Source organism: Crinia signifera, chromosome 6, assembly GCF_055691185.1.
Source record: "Crinia signifera chromosome 6, ASM5569118v1, whole genome shotgun sequence".
NCBI lineage: Eukaryota > Metazoa > Chordata > Amphibia > Anura > Myobatrachidae > Crinia > Crinia signifera.
Genome location: NC_139222.1, coordinates 281,179,160 through 281,197,480, shown reverse-complemented (window position 1 = coordinate 281,197,480; position 18,321 = coordinate 281,179,160). Strand labels below are relative to the sequence as shown.

Genomic DNA, 18,321 nt, shown 5'->3' with positions numbered 1-18,321 from the left:
ACTCTTCAGCTCTCTCCATACATTTACCATTCTCACTTTCCATGTGGCAGGTATTGGTGGGTACCCACCCCCCCTAGTTCCTTTAGTGCAAATCAGGTGCTATTCTATGGACGAGAAACGGTTTAAGCTCAAGTGTTTTCTCAGCAGCTGCTGGGAATCATTGTTTTAATGCCACTTTACAATTCCAAGGCCCTTCTTTTCATGTCTCAAACACAAAAGCGTAAAAAACGTTTACGCCGCTGCCACTTATCCTGGCAGCTATCGCTTCACACGCTCGCCACCTTCCAACCGGGGAACTGCGATGGGGAGGAAGGCAAGTTCTCTGTCCGTAATTCTGCACAGGAACAGGCTCCTTCCTTTCTCTCTCTCTCTCTCTCTCTGTGTGCACAGACTGCAGAGGAGTCAGGAGAGGCACAGAACTGCTGCAGCTGTCAGGGAGTGGGGCAAGTGGCAGAGGGGGGAGGCACATGCCCCACTACAGGAGGGGGGGCAACAGGGGAGGCTGCAGCAGGGACAGGGGTGCCCAACAAGTGCCGCATGGAAGTGTGTCATGCAATATGTAAGCATGCATGTATAGTGCCAGTGTGTGGCTGTCAGACTTCCTGCTTTGCAAGTTCCCACCCCACAGCAGCAGCAAGCAAGAAGCCTTCCCAGGGCCTGCCCCCCCAATCTCTGCCCTCCCCTTCCTCCTCAGCACTTTGCAAAGTCCTCTATTCTTTGTGTACTTTTGTATTAATATTTCATTCCTTGCAGCCACCCCCCTTCTCTGTCACCCCCTCCTCCCCAGATTTCTCTACAGCCCCCCTCTTTCTAGATGCATGGTCAGCCTTTGCAGACCCCAGACCCCTCTTTTACTTCTCTCTCTCTTTTTTTTTTTTTGCTGACATTTATTTAGTCCAACGTCAGCCAGCCCTGGCCCCTCCCCTGTGCATGAAATTAAAGTTTTCTCTCCTCTTCCCCCTGTGTGTTTCTTTCCATGTCAATAATCCTGGATGCAGGCTCCCCCCTCCCCGTGCCCCCCCTCCCTCTCCCCTCTCCAGCTGTCAATCACAGCCGCCTTTGAACTGGATTCTTTCCAGTGTAACTTCCACCGACTCAATCCGGGCGAGCGGTGCTGTATATAGGGCGCTCTCTTTATCTCACTATTGGCTTTTGGGGGGGCCGCCTTTGGCTTTTTTTTTTCATATTTTGGGGGGGAGTGCCGCTACTTCTACTGGACTTTGCTACGTTGATTTTTTCATTATTATTATTTGGTATCACCCTGGATCTTCTGCTTGTGAACCCCCTGGTTTTTTAATTTTTATTTTTTTTCTGCAATTTTTTGGAAAATTAAAAAAAAGGGGGGGAGGGAGGGGGGCTACTGCGAGTGTGTGCAACAACCGGACTTCAGGAACAGAACAGCCCACACTACTGCTGCACCCCCCACCCCCTACCAGAGCTGCAAAGAGGGGGCACCCCTTACCTCCCCCCCCTACCCCTGCCCCCCTCCCTCACCCCCAAATCGGCAAAGTTCACCTTGCTTGCCCCCCTACTGGAGTTGCTGGGGCAGCGGCTGGAGCAGCAGGAGAGTGGGGAGAAAAGTTTGTTGCGGTTTGGGGGGGTGGGGGGGACAGATCGGCTGCGGTTCTTCCTCTTTTCCATCTTTTTCTTTGCTCTTTTTTTCTTTCTTTTTCCTTTTTCTTCCATTGCAACATTGTTGCTTGGCCTGGAGCGGAGATGCCGCAGCTGAACGGGGGCGGAGGGGACGATTTGGGGGCGAACGATGAGATGATCTCCTTCAAAGACGAAGGGGAGCAGGAGGACAAGATCTCCGACCACGCGTCGGCCGAGAGGGATCTGGCGGATGTCAAATCGTCGCTGGTCAACGAATCGGAGACCCATCAGAACAGCTCGTCCGACTCGGAGGTGAGGGGGGGCCCCCTGGGAAGTTTGGGGACCCCATACACTTGTCCCTGTCACTGTGGTTCATCTCCCCGACTTTACCATCCAGCCGCAGAAAGTCACATTGTGTGCTGGGGGTGTGATACAAAGTAACATACAAGTACACACACTACAGTGTCAGTGTTCCCCTCTGCTGGGGGTATTGTCAGTGTTACTGTGTGCATGGGGGAGTATTAATATTATTATTGCAACTGTGTGTTTGTATGGTGGGGTATTATTATTATTGCTACTGTGTGTGTGTGTGTGTATGGTGGGGTATTATTGCTACTGTGTGTGTGTGTGTGTGTATGGTGGGGTATTATCGCTACTGTGTGTGTGTGTGTGTATGGTGGGGTATTATTATTATTGCTACTGTGTGTGTGCATGGGGGAGTATTAATATTATTATTGCTACTGTGTGTTTGTATGGTGGGGTATTATTGCTACTGTGTGTGTGTATGGTGGAGTATTATTATTATTGCTACTGTGTGTGTGTGTGTGTGTGTATGGTGGAGTATTATTATTATTGCTACTGTGTGTGTATCGTGGAGTATTATTATTATTGCTACTGTGTGTGTGTGTGTGTATTGTGGAGTATTTTTATTATTGCTACTTTGTGTGTGTGTGTGTGTATGGTGGAGTATTATGACTATTATTATTACTACCGTATTGCTACTGTGTGTGTATGGTGGAGCATTATTACTATTATTATTATTGCTACTGTGTGTGTATTGTGGAGTATTTTTATTATTGCTACTACAGTATGTGTGTATGGGGTAGTTATATTATTGGTATGGAGTATTATTAGTACTTATCTAGAGCTGCTAGAAGTATTATTATATTATATATAAGTGTTACTATATTAGTCGTATACTAGTTTAGGGTGTTATTATTTGTATTACACAGGTAGTGCTGAAGGTGTGTATATGGGGGAGTATCGTTATTAATATTCAGTGTGGTAGAAGTATTATGTTAGGGGATTATTATAATATTTTAGTTTTGCTATATTAGTGTTGTTATTACAATTCAGTGTTGATACACGTATTACGGTAGGGAGTATTAATAGTATATTACTTGTTTGCAGTGTTATTATTTGTATTACGCAGGTAGTGCTAGAAGTGTGTGTATGTGGGAGTATCGTTATTAGTAACTGTTAATAGACGTATTACGGTATGGAGTATTGTTATTATTATTTAGTGTTACTATTACTTGTTTGCGGTGTTATTATTTGTATTACGCAGGTAGTGCTAGAAGTGTGTGTATGTGGGAGTATTAATAACTATTCAGTGTTAGACATCATATGGCAGGGGAGTATTAATATTATTATCTAGTGTTACTATTACTTATTATTTGTATTACGCAGGTAGTGCTAGAAGTGTGTGTATGTGGTGTTATTTGTATTACGCAGGTAGTGCTAGAAGTGTGTGTATGTGGGAGTATTAATAACTATTCAGTGTTAGACATAATATGGCAGGGGAGTATTAATATTATTATTTAGTGTTACTGTATTAGTATTGTTGTGCTGGAGGTGTGTATATGGGGGAGTATTATTGTTACTACTAAAGTGTCACTACAGTAGTTTTGGGAGCGTGTTATACAGTATATGTGCTGGTAGTGTGTGTGTTACTGTGTGTGTGTGTGTGTGTGTGTGTGTGCATTACTGTACATTATTGTCTGTGTCTGTATAATAAACACTGATTTCCTAGTGTACACAATGTGCAGTGTGTACGCATGACATGTTACATAGGAGTCTATAATATATTACATGCATTAGGGAACCACATTATCTACTGTACCTTGCATGATACACTTGGTTGTATAGTGTGTTATTAAATATTGTACATTAGTTTTCATCGTCAATTCTATTTTGCATGTTATGAGGGTACATTACAGAACATATTGCATGATATTAGCATATGTAGTCTAATATATATTGTATAATGCTAGCTTATCATAGTATAATGGGCACATTACACAATGCTTTTCGGTTGTACAGTGTGTGATATTTTGTATGATTTAAGGTTTCATAGTATATCAGGATATTAGTATTTGCAGATCACATACAAATACAAGGAAATTGTATGTATGTGTATAATGTATACATTGTACTAATGTGAACAGTCAGGTGAAGTGTATGTAGTAATGTATGACAGAATATATGTACTGTACCTGTAAGGCTGCATGTACACGGAGGGATATACAGTATATGTAGTGATGTATGACAGGATATGTACATGTGATGTGTGACAGTGTATAGTAAATGACAGTATAAGTGTATGGGGGTGTACATGGAGGTATGTATGTGCATATAAGTGTATGGGGGTGTACATGGAGGTATGTATGTGCATATAAGTGTATGTCGGTGTACATGGAGGGATGTATGTGCATATAAGTGTATGGCGGTGTACATGGAGGGATATATGTGTGTATAAGTGTATGGCGGTGTACATGGAGGGGTGTATGTGCATATAAGTGTATGGAGGTGTACATGGAGGGATATACAGTATATGTATTGATGTATGACAGGATATGTACATGTGATGTGTGACAGTGTATAGTAAATGACAGTATGGGGGTGTACATGGAGGGATGTATGTTCATATAAGTGTATGGCGGTGTACATGGAGGGATGTATGTGCATATAAGTGTATGGCGGTGTACATGGAGGGATGTATGTGCATATAAGTGTATGGGGGTGTACATGGAGGGATGTATGTGCATATAAGTGTATGGCGGTGTACATGGAGGGATGTATGTGCATATAAGTGTATGGGGGTGTAAATGGAGGGATGTATGTGCATATAAGTGTATGGCGGTGTACATGGAGGGATGTATGTACATATAAGTGTATTGCGGTGTACATGGAGGGATGTATGTGCATATAAGTGTATCGTGGTGTACATGGAGGGATGAATAAGTGTATGGTGGTGTACATGGAGGGATGTATATGTGTATATGCATATGGCGGTGTACATGGATGTATGTATAAGTGTATGGCGGTGTACATGGAGGGATGTATGTATGTATGTATAAGTGTATGGCAGTGTACATGGAGGGATGTATGTATAAGTGTATGGCGGTGTACATGGAGGGATGTATGTGCATATAAGTGTATCGCGGTGTACATGGAGGGATGAATAAGTGTATGGCGGTGTACATGGAGGGATGTATATGTGTATAAGCATATGGCGGGGTATACATGGATGTATGTATGTATAAATGTATGGCGGTGTACATGGAGGGATATATATGTGTGTGTGTGTGTATAAGTGTATGGCGGTGTACATGGTGGGATGTATGTATGAGTGTATGGCTGTGTACATGGAGGGATGTATGTATAAGTGTATGGCGGTGTACATGGCGGGATGTATGTATAAGTGTATGGCGGTGTACATGGAGGGATGTATGTATGAGTGTATGGCTGTGTACATAGAGGGATGTATGTATAAGTGTATGGCGGTGTACATGGCGGGATGTATGTATAAGTGTATGGCGGTGTACATGGAGGGATGTATGTATGCATAAGTGTATGGCGGTGTACATGGAGGGATGTATGTATGAGTGTATGGCTGTGTACATGGAGGGATGTATGTATAAGTGTATGGCGGTGTACATGGCGGGATGTATGTATAAGTGTATGGCGGTGTACATGGCGGGATGTATGTATGCATGCATAAGTGTATGTCTGTGTACATGGAGGGATTTTTGTATGTATAAGAGTATAGTGGTGTATATGGAGGGATGTATAAGTGTATGGCGGTGTACATGGAGGGATGTATCAGTGTATTGCGGTGTACCTACAGAGACGTATGTATAAGTGTATGGCGGTGTACATGGAGGGATATATGTGTGTGTATAAGTGTATGGCGGTGTACATGGAGGGATATATGTGTGTGTATAAGTGTATGGCGGTGTACATGGAGGGATGTAGGTGTATATAAGTGTATGGCGGTGTACATGGAGGAATGTATGTAGTATAAGTGTATGACTGTATACATGGAGGGATGTATGTATAAGTGTATGGCGGTGTACATGGAGGAATGTATGTAGTATAAGTGTATGGCGGTGTATATGGAGGAATGTATGTAGTATAAGTGTATGACTGTATACATGGAGGGATGTATGTATCTATGTATGGATATATATGTGTGTATGACAGTGTATGACTGTACATGGAGGGATGTATAACAGTGTACATATATATTTATATATATGACAGTGTGTACATGGAGGGATGTATGTGTGTGTGTATATGACAGTGTATGACTGTACATAGAGGGATGTATATGATAGTGTAGGGTACATGTATGCTGATGGTCAGTGTACGTGTATATGTATGTCCGTATGTATGTATATGACCATGTACAGGTCTGTATGTATATGACATGTTACCCGGAGCGGTAGTAACTGTGCTGTCTCCTCCATGTCAGGCGGAGCGGAGGCCGGCTGCCAGAGCGGACAGCTTCCGGGAGAAGAGCCGGGACAGCCTGGAGGAAGGTGTGTGCCACCACCGCCGCTGGGCCCCAGTTACTGGGAGGGGGGAGGTTTGGGAGAACTTTTACCTCAACTTAACGCAACTTTTTGTGTCTTGTCGCCGCCATGTCAGCTGCCAAGCGGCAAGATGGAGGTGGCCTGTTCAAGGGCCCGACGTACCCAGGGTACCCCTTCATCATGATCCCGGACCTCAGCAGCCCGTACCTGCCCAATGGCTCCCTCTCCCCGACCGCCCGGACAGTAAGTACCGCCCGCCCGCTGTTCTACACGGGGTGCCCGGCGGCGTGTGCCCCTCACAGCCTGTCATACGTTTGCTCTGTACATACATAGTATACACTGCTTATATATACACCCCACAGCCTGACATACGTGTGCTCTGTACATACCTAGTATACACTACTTATATATACACCCCACAGCCTGACATACGTGTGCTCTGTACATACCTAGTATACACTGCTTATATATATATATATATATATATATATATATATAAATATATACACCCCACAGCCTGACATATATACGTGTGCTCTGTACATACTTAGTATACACTGCTTATATATACACCCCACAGCCTGACATACGTGTGCCCCTCACAGCCTGACATACGTGTGCTCTGTACATACCTAGTATACACTGCTTATATATACACCCCACAGCCTGACATACGTGTGCCCCTCACAGCCTGACATACGTGTGGTCTGTACATACCTAGTATATACTGCTTATATATACACCTCACAGCCTGACATATGTGTGCTCTGTACATACCTAGTATATACTGCTTATATATACACCTCACGGCCTGACATACGTGTGCCCCTCACAGCCTGACATACATGTGCTCTGTACATACCTAGTATATACTGCTTATATATACACCTCACAGCCTGACATACGTGTGCCCCCCACAGCCTGACATATGTGTGCTCATCACAGCCTGACATACATGTGCTCTGTACATATTTAGTATATACTGCTTATATATACCCCACAGCCTGACATACGTGTGCCCCCCACAGCCTGACATACGCGTGCCCATCACAGCCTGACATACATGTGCTCTGTACATGACATACACACATGTACATGTGCTCTGTACATACATATATACTGCTTCTATATACACCCCACAGCCTGACATACGTGGGTTCTGTACATTACATACACACATGTACATACCTATATATATACATCACAGTGTAACATGTGTGTTCTTTACATACACATGTGTACCCAGCTTTGTACATACTTATACTGCTTATATATACCTCACAGCCTGATCTATGTTTGCTCTATACATTGCATACACACATGTACATACCTATACTGCTTATATATACCTCACAGCGTAACATGTGTGCTCTATACATACACACATGTGTACCAAGCTATGTACATAGTTATACTGCTTATATATACCTCACAGCCTGACATACGTGTGCTCTATACATTGCATACACACATGTACATACCTATACTGCTTATATATACATCACATTGTAACATATGTGCTCTATACATACACACATGTGTTCCCAGCTCTGTACATACCTACAGTATGCTGCTTATATATACCTCACAGTGTAACATACATGAGCTCTATACATTCACACGTGTACTCAGCTCTGTAAATACCTATACTGCTTTTATTTTTATATACCTCACAGCATAACATACGTGTATTGTACATACATACATGTATACCCAGCTTTGTACATACATATACTATTTATATATGCTCTATAACTCCTCACAGCGTAACACATACATACACACACACACACAAGTGTATACATGGCATGCTCAAACCCAGCCCTATAAATACATATAATACTTATATATACCCAAAAAACTCTTACAGCTCGACATACATGTGCTATGCACATGCATACACATATACATATATACCCAGCTACGTACATACCTGTATTACATATAGGCACACTATATACATATATATATATATATATATATATAACAACTCACGCACAGCCTAACATACATACATACATACATGACGTGTCCTTATACAGTGCTACTATGTACTACTTATATATCCTACAACTCTGCACTATATATATATTATACTGTCACCAATATATTACTCTGATTGCTAGAGGCACACGTGCACACACGCTACTTGCACATACGTGTACAATGCTATAACACAGCACGTAGTGGATCACTGTATGGAGCCATGCTGCCGGGCACTCTCTGTCATGTCATTGCTGTGCATATATATATATATATTATATTGTGTGATATGAATATCTATTAGTATGATGACTGTAGCCGTGTACATTGTATGTTATGCTGCGGCTCTCTCCTCTCTGTCTCTCCCCGTCCTCTCGGGGCTGTCTCTGGTCTGTGCTCTGTTCCTCGCCTCTCAGTCGTCCGGACGCCGGTGACTTTTGCTTTCTCTATGTCAGTGCTCTGTCAGTAGCTCAGAGGGTCTGGGAAAAAGTGGTTCCGCTCCCTCCTCCGTCGGCTCCCTTCTAACCCGAATCCCATTACTATGTGGGAAGGGGACCACATGTGCCAGCACCACCCCCCCAAACAAATCCCTCATACTCTGGTTCAAAGTAACATAAGACAACGTGTAATAGTTTTGTATCTGTCATTGGGGTTGTATAGCGTGTCTGAGAGGGGACCAGCCGGTAGCCCTGTTGTGCTTCTCCGCTCCTCGTTATCTGTGTGTACGAGTGCACCGTGTGAGGTTCCTGTGCATGCAACCCCCTCCCCCAAATATTTATTATATGTAGATAAGCAGCTGACTGCTTGATCCGAGTTGCATTCTGCAGTGTGTCAGTCTGGTATGTGGTGACCCTGGGAACACACTCAATGTTTTACCTGGGTGACACTCCTCGAGTCACACTGACCTGCATTCGCTGGCGGTGGGGAACTGCCAAGGCCCAAAGGGCTTATTGAATTCTTATGTTTGGCCTGTGCAATGGATTGTGTTACTGAAATGCACCTTTTACTGGAAACTCTAACCCCCCCCCCCCATCTGTTCTGTTCACACACCTGTAAGATCCCTGGAAAGGGTCATATCTTCTACACAAACACACACACATAGTCCGATACTATTGCTGTGCATTGCTTGTGCATTGTGTGAAATTATTTTGCAAGGGACAGTGTGTAATGGGATCTGGCAGCCTAACCACTGAGGTCCGTACTGGGCAGGAAACGGGGTGTTTTTTTTTAGCACTTCTGACCCCAAACATGACACAGTTTAAATGCTTCCTAACACACCGGTCCGCTTATTTAATTGCATCATTAAAATGGTTTGTTTTAGTGAATCCGGATGCACGTTAGCATCCCCGTCCCGGTGTTCGGGTTATTTACTGAGCAGTCATTGCGACCTTTGAATTGGATTTTGTATGTGATCATTGATCCTTTTTTTTTTTTTTTTAATTGACAATTTTTTTTTTCTTTATTTCTGTATTTTGTAAGCAAAGTGGAAAATCATTGGATATTATTGTAACAGTTTACCATGAATAAAACATTGCCTAAGTATGCCGGCGTAAATTGCAAGAGTCTTATGCGTCCGTCCAGGGTTGCTGATCCGTGTTAATCTGCTGCAAAAGGGGGTGATACGGGTCGGACGCAAGGACTATTGTGGTGGTCGGATAAATTCCTGTGCGTCCTACGAATTATTCCTGTTTAGTAGTGGAAGCTGGCTGCAAGTCATACGGTTCTGTGTGTGTTTTGCATTGAAGGAATACGGTTCTGTGTGTGTTTTGCATTGAAGGAATACGGTTCTGTGTGTGTTTTGCATTGAATGAATACGTTCTGTGTGTGTTTTGCATTGAAGGAATACGGTTCTGTGTGTGTTTTGCATTGAAGGAATACGGTTCTGTGTGTGTTTTGCATTGAAAGAATACGGTTCTGTGTGTTTTGCATTTACGTAATAAGGTTCCGTGTGTGTTTTCATCGAAGGAATTAATGCATCACTATTAATATCTGGGATTACGTTCCTCAGCAGTCCGGGAAATAAATGTTGAACTAATATCGTTTGCACCACCGTTTTGGTTTATCGGCTGTCAGATGTTTCTATTCCCGTTCCGATTTTGTTTTGTTTCTTTGAGGACCGTCTTCTAAACCTCGGACAACAAAAGGATTTGACACACTTTCAAGCTCCGCTGCCCAGGCCGGGACACTCCGGTGATGGTTTTGGCTCTGAAGGGGTTAAGACATTTGCGGTTTCTCTGTCGGACCTCCCTGTAAAGTAATAGTTTAACCCATTAGCCTCAGGCCCTCTCTCTCTCCGCAAAGTGTTTTTTAAACACTACTAGATGTGTGTGCAAGCCCACTCCCCCCCCCCCACCCCTACTAATGCAACGTGACATTACTGTAATTACACAGATCATTAGATTTTAAATGCAGAACAATTTCACGTCGATCGGAGTGCAATATAACAGGTGTCCCGCGACCGGAACGTCTTCTGTCCAGAAGATAAAAATGGTGTCCTGGCGGGCTGTGGTATCTGTCTCAGGGCAGAGCTAAATATATTATTTATTTCCCCCTTTGTAAGAGATCTGCTGTTGGGGGATAGATCCATTTGTACGACACCCGGATCTACCTCGCGTAAAATCTCTCTCCCAGAATTATTTCATTTTGATAATAGTTTTTACAATTCAGATCTACAGATCCTACTACTATTTGTCACACCATAAAGCGTGGCTTATATTAGTCTGGATGCAGCGAGGGGGTAATGTCGCGCGCACATTAAAATAAATAAAATACCAAGAAGCAAAAATAACAGAATATCAGACTTTAAAAAAATTTGTTTTAGCATTTTATATTTCATAAATGCTGCCATGGTTGTAGGGGAGAGGTCCTGATATGTCCAATGCTTTTCAGTAGGAATATATATATATATATATATATATATATATATATATATATATATATATATATATATATATATATATATATATATATATATATTCTTAAAAAAAGGGGATGTGTTTGTTTATATATGTGTATATATACATCTTTTTTCTTTTTTTTTTTAAACCGGCATACTTCTTATAATTTATGAATAATTATGTTTGTGCGGCTTATATTAAAGGTAGAATTTTAGGTCTCTCTATAGTGAGAGAGAGAGAGTGTAACGGTCTGGCACTCCAGTCCCAGTACTTTTATGGTATCTGCCCTGGTGCCCTCAGGAACAAATTGCATTTCGGGACATGCAAGTCCCTTTGTCAAGGTGCTAGTGTTACACTAGCATCTTGACAAAGGGACTTGCATGTCCCGAAACATTGGAATGCGTATTGGGTGACCAAATACAAATTTTTTCAAGTTCCCTGCAGTGCCGCAGTCTGTTCATCGTCTATATATATATATATATATATATATATATATATATATATATATATATATATATATATGCTGCGCTATGTAAGAAACTGTAAATAAATAATAAAAAAAAAATATATATATATATATTATGCATCCAGTCCACCTATACAGGCAGTGGTAACTGGGAGCTAACGTTCTAGAGCTGTCATCACCATTAATGTTCTGTCCTCCTCTGCGCTCCGCCGCTGTCTGCCTAATAGCACATTCACTGCTGGAACCAGTTCCCTGATCCCAGGGAACAGAGGACGGTGAGGATCGGTGAGATCTCCCCTCTGCGTTGTCTCTGCTGCAATCTGTGTTGTGTCCTGCGTATCGCAGCATCTGTTTAACTGTAACCCACAGCGCAGAGCCAGGAATTCATGTGACACCCCCCCCCCCCACATTCCGCTCACTACAGCCTCTGTCATGGGTGCTGGGAGAACCGTTACACTCTGTGGAACAGTGCACACAGGACTGTTACCAGCCAGCAGCCTGTGTAACAACCCAGCACTTAGTCTATACCCCCCCCCCCCTTTTTTTTTATATATTTGGGACTGTATTTCCCTCTTAAGATCCCCCCACTCTCCCCCTTGTTAGGAAAGCAAAAATAGTATGTACTTACTGGGAAGGGAAGGTGGGGGGCGGGGGGGGGGGTAATGGATGCCTGCACCCCAAATCGTGGTGCGGCCTGTGGAAGTGTAGGCTTTGTCAGATGGTTTCTCCAGCAGCCCTGCCATCAGATTAGGCGATGCCAGTGCAGGGAAGTGACAGCTGGGAGCCCTTATCTGGGCACGGGGCTCTCCGCTCATAGCTGACATTCACAGGGCTCTCTCACAGCTGTCCTGGGAGTTATGTGGAAGTCGCATTATTGCCCATTGACGATGGGACGACCTGGATCCAAGCAAATGTTTTCTTAGGCAGGAGAATCCTGATGCTGGTGCTGGGAGGAAAGGGAAATGACCGCATAATTAGCTGAGCCATTGTACGTACCTCTCCGCTGCTTATGTTGGCGCTTTGTGAAAGATGCTGAGTAGTAGACGCCTGTGTATAAAACATACCCTTATATTACATCCCAGGGACCATTTTTTAATTGAACCCTATTTTTTTTCTATCCGTCCAACCGATAAGATATTGACGGCAAACAGATGTGTAGAAATACATGGATTTGTGGACTCTTTGCCAATATATTTTCGGATCTAGCTCCAAATCCGCAGAACGCCCAGCGCCCGGTACCCTGCAGCCTCTTATCGGCTGACTTATTCCTATGTGTGCAATTATTATGGCCGTCTCTTCTATGTCATCCTTTTCCTACTGTAGAAAGTTGCATTTCTTTTAAAATATTTTTGTTGTTGTTGTTGTTGTTGCAGCCGAGAAGCTTCTATTAAGCCTGAGCTGTATTAATCCGCTGTCAGAATCACACAAGTGCCCTTAGTTTTGCCATAGGTAATAAACTGCTGGGTTTGTCTGTCAACGTTTTATCCCAAATCGCTGTTAATAAGTTTTGGCCTGTCCAAGATTCCTTCCGGTCTCCTAGAAAATGGCGGCGATTCGCTCGGAGGGAGAGACACATTAGGCGGTGGGCTTGTTTGGTCGATTGTGGAATATATTAAGTTTTAGGTATTTTACGCAGCGGTGACATCGTACGTAAGGCTCTGGCAGTTGTGACATTTCCATATTCATTTCCTCACATCCGGCTCCAGTCGGGGATTAGAGTCTGGCGCCCTGGTTTTACGTCGCATCGCCTTCCGTGGCTGCCTCGTGGCCTGATGTCATGCATGTAAATGCGATGCCTTGTAAGGATTTATGGCGTTTAATTGCTGTGAGCTGTGAATGACCACAGGTTGCCACACGGAGTAATGTTCGCTGAAAGGAAAACCTTGTTTGCGGACAATAAATCACTCGCATATTTGTGCAGTGATTCAAATGGGAGCACAGGCCTCTCCCATCTCAACATGTGGTAAATTGTAATGTCAATGACTTGCAGATGCACCGTTCAGTGAGACGATGGGAACTCACATAGAGGATACTGGGGGAATAAGCAGATTCCTGGACGCTGGGACCATATCTTAAAAATGCTTGTGCATTATGTGCGTGTGCAATATATATATGACAATAGACTTGAAATGCTGTTGTCATGGAGATTTGCAGTGTTTTATTTTTATAAGCAAAGTTTTGTCGTCGCCCCATCTAGGCCATTGGGTGATTTATGTGGTACTGCACCCCATGCTAAGTACACATCCATTCCACCAGGAAACGTCTTGTTTCCCGGATATATTTCACTGCCTGGGTTTACAGCTTTTCACAGCAGACGTATGGTCTGAGCGCCCGACAGGCCTGGTGGCGAACGGTTTCCAGCTGAGGCTCTGCGGCCTGTACCTGGGACGATCCTGAGTGTTGGGTCTGCGTCCAGAGATGCTTCTGTGCCGCTGAGGGCAGCCCTGGCTAATGATTAGTCGCATGGTGAGAGAAATTCACGGTTCAGCGAGAGCGGAGACACATTTCCCCGATAGAGTTGTGTGTACAGATAAGACTGGACGGCCCAGGGCTCCCCTCCATGTTTGTTCTGCGTCCTCGGTTTCCTAGAGATGAGTGAGTTCTGTGTTGTTTATCGTTTTCGCCAATGGTTCAGTCCTAACGCCATCCCTGTATATATATTTATATTCTGACTCCTGCTACACATAGAAAATGCAGAACATAATGAATGAATGTCTCAGGACATTGTCAGAACTGCCGATATCAGATAATGGGGCAGATTTATTAAGCTCGGTGAAGTGATAAAATTTCAGTTTTTTTATCACCAGCCAATAAGCTCCTAACTGTGAAGTTACAGGCTTGGTTTGAAAAATGACAGGTAGGAGCTGATTGGCCGGTGATAAAAACCAGACACTTTATCACTTCACCGAGCTTAATAAATCTACCCAATGTTTCATCCACCGAGTTGGTCTTTTTTGCATGTGTGTGTGTGTGTGTGTGTGTGTGTGTGTGTGTGTGTGTGTGTGTGTTTGTGTGTTTGTGTGTGTGTGTGTGTGAGGCTACTGAAGGACACTGCAGTGGTCTTCTGCAAAATGGCTTCTAACTGAGGACAGTAATTTAAAATACTCAATAACCCTCTTACCTCCTGTGTTGGAGTTTCCGCACTTCTTCAAAGATATCACACGATTCTTTAATGTTTGGTGAGTTGATATTTTTTAGTGGCCCTTTAAATAGTTTGTTTTTGCACATACTTACACAATTCTGCATAATAATATTATTATAATTATAAAGGTGCCTATACACTGTACAATTGCTGGGTGCGATGAGATGCGCGTTTCCGCGCACGTCCCATCGCACAGCCCAAAAGCTATGTGCTGCAGATACTTTTTGTACTAGATCTCATTGCATTGCAAAACGTATGCGATCTGATCTAGTCCAAATTGCATACAATAATTATACCGTGTATGGGCACCTTAAGATCTCCCTCTAGGATCACAGGCTTCCCCATTAAATGGGAACTGGAGTAAAGTTGGTGATATGAATATTTCTCTGCATCCAGCGAGGTTATGGAGCCCTCTCCTCAGCTGGTCTGTTAGTTTATGCCACAGTAACACCTGGCAGATCTGTACAATGCCATCGTGTAGGTAACAGACACCTGTATGCTCAACTTTCAATTGCACATTCACAACTTTTTAAGAAGACTTTGCTGTACCAGTGAGCTGACACTCATTTAGATGGCAGCCGGAGTTGGATGAGATGGATGCGACCACACAACACTCTCACTGAACTCTAATGGCTGAGTTCTGACAAAGTATTACTGCCTCTATATCAGTCACCACACATTGGACTATTTGTCCTTTGCGTGTGTATAAGAGTTTCCCCATACACGTGATACTATGCATAATACGGTATATGTATTACTGAAGCAATTCCCATGGTCTATCAAGGTACAGTAGGTGTTGCCTCCTGTTTCGTTTCAGTCCTCGTAAAAATGGTAATCAGTACTGACTGTAGTATCAGCTTGCACAGGGTTGTAGGCAAACACTGATCCAGGGAGGGGCTGCACACACATGGATCATACGAGGTGGCACCGTCGTACATGGCTGTGATTGTTCTCCCCAGAGAGCAGACTCCTGGCACCTCGCTCGTAATGAGATCAGTTACAGTAGATTCCTATACCTGCGCTTATGATCCATGCAGAGGTGTATTCTGTTTAAAGGGACGCTCTCCTTTACAGGTATCTAGGTCATGGCTGTGTTGGGTTATTGGTATTGCAGTGATATTGGGCAGCTTGGAATGACCCCTATTCCCGTTGGCAATCTGTTGGAAGATGACCTCCGGTGACCTGTCCTGGCTGTAAGCTATTATAACCCCAGAAAGACGCAGCTACTCCGCCAGAGAACGGAACGGCCGTCTCTCCTCCAATTTGGCCACTTTATGGCACGATTGCAGCCAGAGAGCAAGTTGGCATTGTTGGAAAGATTACGGACCCTCCTAGACGGGGATTTAAACTGACAGCACCCTGTATTTTAATTAATAAGAGAAAAAACCCTGTACTTTTGTGGTACAACGGACCCCTGGGCTGTGTGCGGTGCAATGGGCCCCTGGGCTGTGGGCGGTGCAACGGGCCCCTGGGCTGTGCGCGGTGCAACGGGCCCCTGGGCTGTGCGCGGTACAACGGGCCCCTGGGCTGTGCGCGGTACAGCGGGCCCCTGGGCTGTGCGCGGTACAGCGGGCCCCTGGGCTGTGCGCGGTACAGCGGGCCCCTGGGCTGTGCGCGGTACAGCGGGCCCCTGGGCTGTGCGCGGTACAGCGGGCCCCTGGGCTGTGCGCGGTACAGCGGGCCCATGGGCTATCACCGCACCTCCTTTAAAGCTTGTACAATGGGGAAATAGGAAATGACACACTGTGCTTTAGATGTGGATGCCATAGCCCCCTGTGCCCACTGCTTGCCATCTGCAGACCTCTGTTATAATGCACCACATGCAAGCACTGCAGGCAGAGACTTAGCACTGTGTGTGTGTGTGTGTGTGGGGGGGGGGGGTCCAGTTGCTTGCATTATTATACATTTATTTCGGAATACCAGACAAGTTTGACCGCAATCAGAGTGGGCATTTGATGCCCGATTTTAACACTTGTGTACAAATCTTTTTGGGAAAAAAACCCAAAAACCCAACAACTTGTGTCTGGCTGTGTGTATAGACATCTGATAATATAGACACCTGCCAGACAGCTACTGAGCAGCCTGTGTCCTGATCCAGCGCAGAGACCAATGCTAGCTATGGATTGCCGGTACCCGCTCTGTGCCACCTCCGTCCCCGAACTCAGACACAACAAACAGTTAACAGAGATGTTACCTAACGTCCAACCACTTCCTATTCTGCATTTAATGAGGAAGCATTACTTATATTGAAGAAAGGCAAAATAACGCTGAGAAACCACAAGTATATTATTTCGGCAGTGTTGAAACAAAAGACTATTTTGTGGCTTATTGTATATAGCCTGGGAACATTCCTCCTGCCCTGGTAGGATCCCACAGGGCCAGTCCCCGGTGCATCTAGCTTGTTTGCTCATTGCCCACGCTTTGTAAGACCACGAAATGAAGAGCTGGTGAAATGAAAGGGACGCCTCCTAATCACCGGTGATTTCCTTGTGCGTATATGGGTAGTTCTGTGCGGGATATACAATACCTGAAAACATGCACGATAAAGCGCCTGTCTCATTACACTGTGCTGTAAACACGATTCCTTACCTGATAGTCTGGTCTGTAACCTAGATATCTCTGTCTGATGGAGACAGGCAAGGTATCGCCCAGAGAGATGCCACTGCCGTGCCAGGTCCCCGTAGCGGCACCGTGGATGTGCACGCAGCCAGGGCTACCTCTGTTACCTGCCAATACCACTGCTAATATTCTGTATGTAAAATGATTATTTGCTGTTGGCATTAGGGAACCCTTTTGAGTTGCCCAGTAGCTAAATATGGGTCACTCGTGTAATTTTTCGGATAAACCGGTGACTTGTGGGGGGACAGGGTGTTCCGCGCAGGCCAGACTTCCTGTTTGTAAAATATAAGGCACAGGTTCTCAAAGTCGGTCCTTAGGACCCCATCACACGGTGTATGTTTGCAGGTCTCCTCACAGAATCACAAGTGAAATAATTAACTCCACCTGTGGATCTTTTAAAATGTGTCGGTCAGTAATGAGTGCAACTGTTGGTTGACCTGGAAAACGTGAACTGTGTGGGGTCCTGAGGACCGAGTTTGAGGACCACTGATATAAGGCATTTAAGTCACTCTGTGTATATGCTGCGGTAGGTTTCCCAGCAACGGCCGCAATGCGGATTTATACGCAAAGGGGGTCGGACTGTTTTGGGGGCTTGTCACAGTTGTGACTACGATCTTGTATACAGAAAATGTGTCTCGGGCACCTTCCATATGACAGCAATGCTGCTCGGCCTTAGGGTAATTATTTCCAATGCCGTGCATCACATTGGGCGTATTGATATAAATCTCAGCCGCAGCTACATTTGCAGACTTTTGCCCGGCTGCTGCTTACTGAATCCCAGCTGCAATGGTATTTGTGTCCATC

At 44.4% G+C, this 18,321-nt stretch overlaps 1 protein-coding gene across 34 annotated transcripts in view; it reads left to right on the top strand.

Annotated features, from left to right (window-relative positions):
* The first annotated feature begins 1,006 nt into the window (after positions 1-1,006).
* The window catches only part of TCF7L2 (transcription factor 7 like 2), a 177,192-nt gene continuing 159,877 nt past the window's right edge, over positions 1,007-18,321 (top strand). For 4 of the 34 annotated variants that reach the window (XM_083149799.1, XM_083149797.1, XM_083149800.1 and 1 more), the window contains exons 1-3: positions 1,008-1,905; positions 6,350-6,416; positions 6,526-6,653. In XM_083149799.1, the coding sequence (XP_083005925.1) occupies positions 1,717-1,905; positions 6,350-6,416; positions 6,526-6,653 (384 nt within the window). In that variant the 5' untranslated portion in view covers positions 1,008-1,716. Of the gene's footprint in view, positions 1,906-6,349; positions 6,417-6,525; positions 6,654-18,321 lie in introns of all 34 variants that reach the window. The other 30 variants (XM_083149783.1, XM_083149785.1, XM_083149779.1 and 27 more) reach the window with 15 other exon arrangements.